The 12,006-nt window shown below is 37.2% G+C and overlaps 1 protein-coding gene across 2 annotated transcripts in view; it reads left to right on the forward strand.

Annotated features, from left to right (window-relative positions):
* The window catches only part of prkcz (protein kinase C, zeta), a 142,321-nt gene that overhangs the window by 98,191 nt on the left and 32,124 nt on the right, over positions 1-12,006 (forward strand). For both annotated transcript variants that reach the window (XM_053317434.1, XM_053317433.1), the window contains 5 exons: positions 2,529-2,626; positions 4,033-4,119; positions 6,791-6,926; positions 7,150-7,237; positions 8,597-8,716. In XM_053317434.1, coding sequence (XP_053173409.1) covers positions 2,529-2,626; positions 4,033-4,119; positions 6,791-6,926; positions 7,150-7,237; positions 8,597-8,716 — 529 coding nt within the window. The remainder of the gene's footprint in view (positions 1-2,528; positions 2,627-4,032; positions 4,120-6,790; positions 6,927-7,149; positions 7,238-8,596; positions 8,717-12,006) is intronic.

Raw genomic sequence — 12,006 nt, forward strand, 5'->3', positions numbered from 1 at the left:
CACTCCATTTCCATCCTCAATTTTTAACGTTTTTTTTTCTTTTCCACACATAAACACATCACACTTACATCAACTGTTTAAATCCACATTTTCTTGAAGATCTAAAGAACAAAACCAATTTGACTCAGTGACAAAGAGGCAATTTTGCCCTAATGAAGCGAACATAAAGAAATGATCAAGTCCTCCCAATGTTTTGATTGGACAACCCTTTTTCATTTATTCATGATCCTATTGATGCACATTAGTTGAATAATTCATCTCTTCAGTAGTGTAATGCCTGACATCAAAGGAGGCTAGTAAGCCTTTACACAGACAGACTGCTACTAGTAGTTGAAATGACCAATAGGAGATGTGTTGGGATGGCATACTCTGCATAATTAGACATTCTTCAACTAATAATGAGTTGACCAGAAGGAATTTAGTATCTTATTATTATGTGCACATTCAGGGGGTCTCTATTGTTATGTTATAAATTACTTATATGAATTTAGGCACACTCTATTGTAACTCACATAAAACATTAACTATCAACTTAATCACACTTTAAATCAGCATAAAACATCCTCGCCTCAGGCTAAACACTCATAGTTTTCTCAACTGAAGTATGTACAATTAAAAGCACAGATAACAGATAACAACACAGTGTGAGTACTCCAGAGATTACATTTGTTATTAAATAGTTGGAAGGGGTTGTCTCTGGTTTAAAGTAACAGGGCGTATTTAATTAGTTGCCATTATAATTATGAAATTGTTGTACTGTACTTGATTATTCCCATTTTGTACTACCACTAGTAGGAAAATCTATCATTTTAATCATCTCTGAATGGGGCTACAGTTAAACATCACTCAAACATAAGGCAATAAAACAGTATTTCTAATGCTTTTGTTAGTCTGCTTTTATTATGGTAAGCAAGATGACCAATTTCATCATAATGTAATGCTGTGTTTTTTGCATTATGTATGTTACTTAATTGTCCATAAATATATCATTTTCTTACCTTACCGTTCACATTCAGATTTGAATGACCTATCATGAGCATATAAAATATGACTCATTGTAACGCAGTCGCTCAAATTCTGCCTACATGTTGCCTCAGTAATAATTATCAAATAACATAATATATGATAATATAACAGACAAGAGCCATTCTGCATAATGAGTACCCTTACTTTCATACATTTAGTATAGTTTTACTTATAATAACATCTAATCCTTTCAGAATCTATGAATATCTAAATATTTTAATGTTCCAGAGTTTCCTTGTGAATACAAGATATCCTCCTTCACTGTAAAGGGTCGCACTTCACTGGAGGCTTCATATTCATAATTCATATTTTCTCAACTTGATAACCACAATTTATGGAACCGTATACATTTAAAACCATCAAGACCTTGGTTGTGACTGATGCTTTTCACCTTCAGTACTAGTAATGCACAATAATATCAGCATATCATCAGTATCAGCTGATAAAGACTGGTCCAGTATCAGATATCATCAAAAACATCTAGTATTGTAAATGTCTAAACACCTAGTGATGCCATGTTTGACATTTTAAACAGTTCCAGCCACACCGCAAAAATCAAGTGAAAAATGATCCTGCTTTGACATTTGAAAGGTGTGATCACTGTCTACAGGAAGTATGCCACATAGCTGTCTGTCCCTATACCTGGATGTTTCAAAGTTAAGTTGAAGTTTCTGTATTTTTACATGGTGTGCAGAATTATGACATTTAACAAGAATGAAGTGTTAACTATCTTTTAGTTAACACTAAGATGAAGGTATCTGATTAGCCTTTTAGACTATATCTAATACCTGTTTAGAGCTGTTCTTGGTGAATACCATCATAGCCTTTTCCTGGATGACTCCTACTCCCTCCCTGATCTCTCTCCCAGACTTCTGTGTTTTGGGCGTCTTTGTAGACAAAATGACATGAATCATACAGATGTGGATAAGGGCGCATACTTTTGAACACGTTCTGTGTTGCACTTGATTGCATGAACGATAAAGAAAGGAAAGCTTGAGAGACAATTCCAAACTGTTTTAGAAAGATACAAAACTTGTTTGACCCAGCAACTGATATAGTCCTACCAGGACAGAGGTTTAAATCTCTGTTAGAAGAACCCATTTCATTTGAAGCATGTTGTTTAAACTTCCCTTTATAAATGTGTCTTTGTCTTTTAAGTGTTTGGGAAATAAAATTAATAAAATAATTTGTTAAGTCGTGGCTGTATTTTGCTGAGCCTTCTACTTCTCTGACAGTCTAACTCACATGGTAATATGACATCTCTCAAAATATTATGTTTAGCCTTCATTTGGGTCAATGACTAATTGGTGAATAGTTTTCAAGATGAGCTTGGCTTGCTGCCTGATTGTCTATTATGCACACCATCCAAGGTCCTTTTCTTTAACCAGGTCAGTCCAACAAACAGGACAGAATGAACATGATGTATCTCCATCTGTCTGATCAAAGCATTATCTTTCCTTCATGCCATCTCTGTCTCTGTCTGTCTCTCCTCACCTCTCCAGGATATTGACTGGGTGCAGACGGAGAAGCATGTGTTCGAGCAGGCGTCCACCAATCCGTTCTTAGTAGGCCTCCACTCCTGTTTCCAGACAGAAAGTCGGTAAGAGCACGATAAGGCTGACACCTTCATGCTGTATTTGTAGCATGTCAGTTATACAGCTCACAGTACCTGACAGTACTTCACTGTGTAGTGAAATGTATTTGTATTGTTAGGATAAGGCTGCTGTTCATTATCTTCTCATAATTATCAACAAATCTCAAGAAAAGACCAAATCATATAGTTACCCTATGAAGTAAGTCAGTATTGTACCTGAAATATTATCTTCGGCCAAAAACATCAAATCACTGAGCTTAAAATTGCATTAGCCACACAGCTGACAGTAGACAGAAGCTATAGATCATTTTGTGGAGAAAAGTGATGTTACAATCAGCAGCTGGAATCACTTCACTTTTCATTTCTGGGTCACTTTAGAGTGAATTCAGCAACTACAGCATTACATTTCGTGTACAATTATATCAAACAAATGTTCTGCTCTGATTCTCCATAGCAACAGCAGCTGAGGCTCATGGGTACTGTAGTATCATATCAACCTTTAGGACATCCAGGAAAGTCCCCCAAAAGTAGTCGAGGATATTGTTTAAAGAAACATTTAGAATGGGAATACAGAATGGAACCAGAGGCTCATCCACTTAGAAAGAAAAAACAGTTTAGTCCATTAGTAGTCCTTCATTACAATTAACATAACAAGTGTAGTTTCTTCCTCTCTGCCTGTAAAATGTCACCAAGAGATTAGAAATGCAATTATGGAGTTTCAGAAAAACAACTGCACTGTTCATTTAAATGAAACAAAAGATATGTGTCAGTCCAACAGAATGGCTCTTTCATGTCTTTTTAACATCTTGTCTGTGGACTTCTTTGTCTGTATCAGCTACAAACACCATACTTGTTTGTATCAATTCATTGTTGGTTTTGCTCTCTGGTCTTTTATGATGTCAGCTTTTGTTTTCCCAGAAATACTAATTCAGTAGCATTTAATGTGGATGTATGAGTCAACAAGTCTTTAAAGACATAGAATTCACCTTCTCAACAAACAGATTGATTTAAATTCAAATGTGTACATAAGCAGATATAAGTGCCGATAATGACATCACATAATAATCTGAAGTCTTGTTCACCTGCATGACATGTCATTACCTTTTTCTTTTTTTTTTAGCATTTATAAGCAGTACACACAGAAGAAATAGTTAACACACTATAATGCAGTTATAAGCAGATGTTTATTGATGTATAGTATTTGTCAGTGATTATAGTTTCTCATTGAAGACTTATTACTGTAACTGGTGGAGTTATAGTTAACTAATACATGAATAAACTTGTATATTGAATGTAAAATAAAATTGTATATTGAATGTTTTTTATGCAGCTTATACATGGTAAATAAGCCTCTTTTATACTATACTGTATACATATACTGATGGATTTTCCCATCATGCTCTGGTTTCCAGGTTATTTCTTGTGATTGAATATGTGAATGGCGGGGACTTGATGTTTCATATGCAGCGACAACGGAAGCTCCCTGAAGAACATGCAAGGTAAACATCCAGATGTTACAACAGCTGTTCACACACATGACTTTTTTTAAAAGCTCAATTCCCAGTCCAGGATTTAAACATCTGTATTTTCATATAGTAACTAGTCCCAAAGAGTGTTACTTCTACATGAAAAATTCAAGTTTTATTAGGATCTGAGCTTATGTCAAATGAACTATATGTGCAGGAAACACTTTTATCTTGCACCGTGATTCTTCCATTGACCTAAACAGACTGCACACCATATTAATAAATGTCAGGGCCAAGGCGAGGCACTGCAGAGAGGCCTCCATGAATAGGCTGCATGATGAGTGGATGACACAGAAGTGGGTGAATTTGATTGGATTTTTGGTTAAGCTGACATGGCACAGTCAGTTAGCTACACAGGGAACACTCTTATGCAACTGGCAACTATTTTTGGGGTGGACTGATTGAACCTCCTCCAGATGAGTTCTTTTGTATTCCTCATGATGGTATTATGTGAAGTACAGGCTGAGTGTAGTTTCTGTCTTTTACTAAGAACAAAAAACACGAGTTTGATCCAGCGTCTTGTTTCGTGGTTCAGGATAGATGGAGTGTGTGTGCGTTCGGTTGAAGATGCTTTTATTTGCACCTTCTTTGCACTCAGGCTCAATCTAAAATGTTCTTCAATAGCATACTTCTTCTAAGCACTTCTTCCAAACATATGCTTAATAGCAGCTTTAACAGGGCTTCATGGACATGGCAACGCTGCCAAAATCCAACTTAACACTTTTTTTCCCCCTTCTGAAAAATATAATGAGCACCCATAATTCATTTTGCCTGTCTACTTGCGGGGCACTCCAACTGCGGCTCTGATAAATGCTGGATCAAAGGCTGGGTAATTTAGAGAGGCACCGTTGGGCCCCTATCGGCCCCTGCAATCTGTATTCTGGAGACAGTGGCTGTACATATGCAAAGCAGCATGTTAATCACTCATAATGATTGTACATATTCATGAGCAGCGCTCTTAGAGAGCCCCGCTGCATTCCCCCGCGCCGTGGGGGAGGCGGGCCGGTGGGCGATGGATGCTGCTGCCGATAGGACGCAGTTTCTATCAGTCTGGATGCCAGCGATGAAACAACGGTGTACAATCGAGGTTGTCACTGTGAAAGCGTGGGGGAGCGTGGGGGATTTGTGATTTCTCTGTCAAACAGTCTTTCCCTCAGTGTTGACAATCAGGGATTTCTAGCAGGCAGACAGAGAAAGGCTCGTCAGTCTTAATGAAGGCTTATCTCTCAGATACAGAGAACACACTACCTACACATAGAGAGGAAACATGCCACTGACTCACCAAAGAGCAGTCAAGAAAAAGCTGTTGGCTATAAATATGTCAATATGCTCATCATGATGAGTATGATCTCATTTCTATACATGGACACAGTATAGTAGTAGTCTAGTATAGTAGTAGTGTAGTATAGTCTCATCTCTTATACTACAGTGATCAGTGAGATATAATGAGACTGTGCTGCATGTGTATTCTGCATTTTTCTATTTCACCAGTGTGATCACTTGGATTAGCCCTCCTGTTGTCCTCGAGTTAAGGAAGGAAGGAAGGAAAGGAGGGAGGGAGGAAGGAAGGAAGGATGGAAGGGAGGAAGAAGGAAGGAAGGGAGGAGGAAGGAAAGAAGGAAAGAGGGAGGAAGTAATGAGTGAAAGGAGGAAGGAAGGATGGAGGAAAGAAGGAACGTAGGAGGGAAGAGGAAAGAAGGAAGGAGGAAGAGAGGGAGGTAGGGGGGAGGAAAGAAAGAGAGAAGGAGGGAGGAAGGAAAGGAAGGAAGGAAGGACAGAAGCAAGGAAAAAAGGGGGGTGGAGGGAGGAAAGAGAGAGGAAGGAAAGAAAGAGAGAAGGACGGAGGGAGGGAGGACAGACGGAAGGAAGGAAGGATGGAGGGAGGGAGGAAGGTAGGAGGGAGGGAGGAAAGAAGGAAGGGAGGAAGGTAGGGAGGAAGGTAGGGGGAGGAAAGAAAGAGGGAGGGAGGACAGAAGCAAGGAAAAAAGGGGGATGGAGGAACGAAAGAAGGAAGGGAGGAAGGGAGGAAAGAAGGATTTGACCCAGGAGGAAGGACAGGAAGGTTAAACACATACATGGTTCAGGCTTGGAACAATAATCTGGAAACACAGTGATACTGATATTTCAGGTTTTTTAAAAAAAAAAGGAAAATAAAAATCTGTTTTTTTAGTTTACGTGCACACATTTACATCTGAAACACCACAAACTGCAAATCAAAGTGTCAGCTACAATTGACTTCCAGGGAGGCTCTAACAAAGGAATCACTGTTGGTTGTGCAAGATGTAGCTTTTTAGGAGTTTGACCCAAGTTCTCCCTGCTCTATCAATCCTTTGACCATGTTGTTTTTGTTACATTTAATATCTTGCACAATTGGAGGCAAAAAGTATTGTTTGTTCTGATGCTAGTGCTTGATTAAAGACCATGGGGTCAGATTTAAAAGGATTATATTGGGTGCATAAATGTGCTCAGTAATGTCTTAGTGCACTGTTAGATCATAAGACATGTTGTTTTTGTAGTGAGGGCAACATTAGCGGAAAGCTCATGGAACATTCAAAATAGAATATGAACTATAATTTCATGATTATGTCTTTGGCAGACACGTCCGACACAGCAATCTCTAGATTCCTCTTCTTTTTCTCTTCAGATTTTATGCTGCTGAAATTTGTATCGCTCTGAACTTCCTGCACGAAAAAGGAATCATCTACCGTGACCTGAAGCTGGACAACGTTCTCTTGGACCACGAGGGACACATCAAGCTCACAGACTATGGCATGTGCAAGGTAAACAGACATATTGATTTTTTTTCAGTAGACCTTATGGACATCTGGAGGAGGATTATCAATAATGCAGCAGATCAGTATGGACTAGAGCTACTAACAGCGCCTCTTTTTTTATTTTTTTTTCTTCCATCATTCATGTTCTTACCCTTCATTTATTCCACACCACCTCTTTTATTTCTCCATCCACTGCTCTCACTTTTGCACTTGTTCTTTCTGTACTCAGGAGGGGATCAGACCAGGTGACACCACCAGTACTTTCTGTGGAACGCCCAACTACATAGCACCAGAGATCCTGAGAGGAGAGGACTACGGTCAGTACAAGACTCACTGTGGCTTTCATTAAGCTGAGGAGTCACTCTTTATTTTATTGTGTAAGAGGCATAAACAGTGAATGACTTCAAATCTAGCACTTTTACATGGAGAAGATTTTCCACCAATGATCCAATCAGCCTTCATTTGTGATTTACACTGATGAGATCAGACTATCAGTTTGGCAATGTCAGAGGTAGACACATGCATATTTTATTATTTTTGTTTTGATGTTTTACATTTTTATCTTTTTATTTTTTCTACTTTTTTACATTATTCTATTATTATCATTCTATAGTTTTATCTTCTTATCTTATTTTATTTTACTTTTATTTTGTCGTTTAAATCTATTTTAACCTAGTTTTTACTCTAACTTTTAATAAACCCGTTCTCTTTTCTCTCTTATTTTACTTATTGAATTCTTTTATTTATTTACTCATTTTTCACTTATTTTTTAAACATTTCTAAAGATTTTTATCATTCTTATTTTCTCTTGCATGAATTGGTTTAAATTTTTGTCATTTTATTTGTTTTTTTTTGTATTCCTTGTCTTTATGTTGTCACTTGTACTGCACTCTGAACTACACTAACCTGTATGGAAGCTGCTATATAAATAAAGTTTGATTGATTGATGCAGGGTCCACTCTGCCGACTACTTTCAGTTTAACTTACTTTCAAAAATCTAGGAGCAAGTCTTTGAACAGTTACATCATTTCTATAACCTTAATATACACATTAAGAGAGCCTCTAACTCTGATTTAGAGCTCTGTTCATACTCTTAGTGTTACTGTATCATTTCAACCTGTGAAACAGCCCAGACTGACCTTGTTCTTCTTGTTGCTGAAGATATTTGGGATGCCTGCATGATAATAATGTGTGATGGATACCAATCTAAAGTGCTAATGTTCTAAAGCAATGTTCATCTTTTCCTTCCTTCCTTCTTTCCTTCCTTCCTTTCCTTTCCTTCCTTCCTTCCTTCCTTCCTTCCTTCCTTCCTTCCTGTCTTCTTTTCCTTTCCTTCCTTCCTTCCTTCCTTCCTTCCTTCCTTCCTTCCTTCCTGTCATCTTTTCCTTCTTTCCTTCCTTCCTGCCTTCCTTCCTTCCTGTCTTCTTTTCCTTTCCTTCCTTCCTTCCTTCCTTCCTTCCTGTCTTCTTTTCCTTTCCTTCCTTCCTTCCTTCCTTCCTTCCTTATGGAGCTTATGGTCCGGCCCACATGAGATCAAATTGGACTGTATGTGGCCCTTGAATGAAAATGAGTTTGAACCCCCTGTTCTAAAGTCATGTAATGAGCTTTTAATATAGTGTTCCTTTTCATTTCACACACATATCTAAAGTACCATCTTCTGTGCCCCACTCCTCCAGGCTTCAGTGTGGACTGGTGGGCTTTGGGTGTGCTGATGTTTGAGATGATGGCTGGGAGGTCTCCGTTTGACATCATCACCGACAATCCTGACATGAACACAGAGGAGTACCTCTTTCAAGGTGAGGACTGTATGATCACACAATGCTGCCCAGGAATAATCCTCTACACTGTACATTGGTTGGGGTTAGGGTTAGGGTTTATGTGAGGAGATGACATGTTGATGGTTGTAGTGTAGTGTCCATATAGAAGGGATTCATCTTCTGGGAAGCATGAATGATGAAAATATATTTCATGTTTTTTGTCAGCTTATTGAACAACAGATATTTTTGCCAGTCCACCAAACAAGGCCGTCTTTCCAGACTACTTTTTATCCTGCCTACCTACCATCATCCAAACTTTCTTATCCTGCCTACCTACCATCATCCAAACTTTCTTATCCTGCCTACCTACCATCATCCAAACTTTCTTATCCTGCCTACCTACTATCATCCAAACTTTCTTATCCTGCCTACCTACTATCATAAAATAGTATTTAATAGAAAATAAAGGAAAGTAACCTTCAGTAACCACAGCCTTGATTATTATTATATTAACATTATTTAGTTTTTTATAAACTTGAATGATTGAATGAATTTTGTCCATAAATGACTGATATGCATCTATGAACAGGTAACTTTAGCTAACATTACTGGAAGAAACATAATGTTACTGATGTGCAAGATGTTGCCTATTAGTGCAAAAGGTCAAGCATCTAAATCTGAAGAAGAGAAGGTAATACTACTACCAATCAATAGCATATAATATATCATTCTTTTTTCTGTCATTAGCCATTTACTGCTCAGTTCCCCAATTAACTTCATACAGTATTTGTTCAATACTTTTGTCCTTGCTCTTTTCCCCCTTAATTCTTAAGACACATTAAACAGTAATTTATTTTTATTATCAGTTTTTATCCATTTATGATAATAGCACATTTTATTATAGTTTTGATATTTAAGGTACTTTTTATTTTTATTTTGTCAATCAATCAATCAATCAATCAATCTTTATTTATATAGCGCCAAATCACAACAAAAGTCATCTCAAGGCACTTTACACATAGAGGAGGTTTGGACATTAATTTAATTTAAAGTACTTGTGTCTAGTTTGTCTTTGTCTAGTTTTCGTTGTGGCAGAAAGGCTGTAAACAAACATTTCTCATCATAGATTTTGCTGATGAAATGTAAGGTAATTTCTGTCACGTTACATGGAAATGTGAAGATTAGCCCTCAGAATGTCTAGTCATGAAGTGTCTGTAGTCTGTAGTACATTTCATCACAGTCTATGTACAAGCAGAAGCTTCTAACAATGTCCTCTGTGGTTCAGAGGAATACTGGCTGAATACATCAAGTACATGACAGGCTGTTAATTTAACCCTTTGTTACGCATAACTTCTAATCTGAGTGCAGAAGAAAAAGATTCCATGTAATAGCATAACAATGAGCTCTGAGCCGTGAAGGATTTCTGTGCAAATCTGGACGTACATGGTTCTGACATACTTCATTACCATGGAACAATCTCAAATGGGGATAGTTTTATTTTCCTCAAATTTTAATGAGTTTTAGTTGACTGCAGTGTCTGAGTCCTCTGATGTTTTGTTCCTAGTCTGACATATCTTGATATTTCTCACATCTACATGACTGATATTGTTTTCTTCAGCTGGAAACTACACATTTCTGTTGTCTTTTGTCTTATCTTCTGTTGATGAAAATCATTGAAATTAATTTACCTGTGTTTTTTCCCCTTTTGTGCTTGGAAAATCACCAATTTCCACTTTTTCCACTTTGAAAATCCAATTGAGTAATTTTTGGGCTTTATAGGTGTAGAAAATTCTACCCTTGGGTAGCTGAAACTCTTTAAATCCCATTTGAAGAGCTCAGAAATGGCAAAAAGCTTAAAAAAAGGAAAACAAAAGCAACTAAACAAGTAGGCTTAATGATTAAAACAATTGTGTTTTATTTGTGTCTATTAAATTAACAACATAAAGTTGATCTTAAGCTGTTACAGTAGGTTTAATGTTTTAAAGTTCATGTAATTGATGTGTTGCTTAGTGCTGTAACGCCTGCTCCCCTCCCCTCAGGAACTGTGCAAAATCTGGCAGAACATCATGGCCTCTATTACAGATGAGATTTAGGGTGCATGTGTGGAACAGTTTTCTCCATGAGCTTGCTTCATTTGGCAAGTGATGGCATTTTCATTTGAATTGAGATGGTGCCAAATAACCACAGTAAGACACCTGAAAACAGAGCAAAACGCTGATGAAAAAAGTGAGAACATTATCCCATCAACCACAGGAAACAGCCCCAAACCATAGTTTTATGGCAATGTTTTTTAATGTAGGATCATTATTCCATAATTATAGTTTTAAAGGTATGAAGAGACGGATGTAGTAACCTGATGGCCAAGAGTTTACTTGGCAAAATGAGCTAAGAGGAGAATTAACACTCTGGACTGATGCTCATATTTGAGTATAACAGTTTGAAGCAAAGTGTAAACTATAATAAAGCATGCATCTATGTGTGGAGGGATCTGGTTGTAGAGGACAATGGTTGAAAAAAGAATGGGAAAACACACAACTATGGCCAATCACACTGGAATCATTTTTCCTGGCGCTTGTCTAGATGATGGATGAAATGTTTGTTGCTGTGAGTTGTAAAATCTTGTCTCCTAGTGTTAAAAAGCACTGTGATAAGCCTTCACATGTATGGATCTGTAACTCAAACTGGACTACTGGATTATATTTCATCAGTACCTGCAGCAACATGCTAACACCAGTGTAGCTCTGTGTGTCTTTTCCTGCTAACAGTGACACATATCAACCTTCCTTCTTTTGTCTTTATGGTCCAACCTGTATGTTGATTGGTTTATTGGTTTATTTGCACATTTGTAAAATAAAAGTCAGAGAAAAATAGTAAATTAATAATAAAACACATGTGTAGGTGAGGTAGAAATCCACTATGGGCTTATTTTAAAACCTCGCCTATAAGAGATAAAGAACAATAACAATGTGAAGTAAAATATCAAAAATAAACACAAATATAATTTACCTAAATAATATTACATACAGTTGAAATAAAACAATGCTAAACAGCAAATCATGATTTAAATAAAAAGCCAAAGAAAGAAATTCACAAAACATTACAAAACATTTGCATTATGTGCCAGAATAATTTGTCATCAGAGCATTTTTGAGTTTCATTTTGTATCAGGACAAACACAGAGAATCAGTAAGTAAGTGCAAATATCTATTCCATAATTGGGCTCCATGATATCTTATTCAATATTGTCCTCGAGATGTATCTTATGTATTGTATTGTCTGTGCTACGAGTGTCAAATGATGAGGATTTATCATTTCACCATGATAGGCCT

Source organism: Scomber japonicus, chromosome 4 (genome assembly GCF_027409825.1).
Source record: "Scomber japonicus isolate fScoJap1 chromosome 4, fScoJap1.pri, whole genome shotgun sequence".
Taxonomy (NCBI): Eukaryota; Metazoa; Chordata; class Actinopteri; order Scombriformes; family Scombridae; genus Scomber; species Scomber japonicus.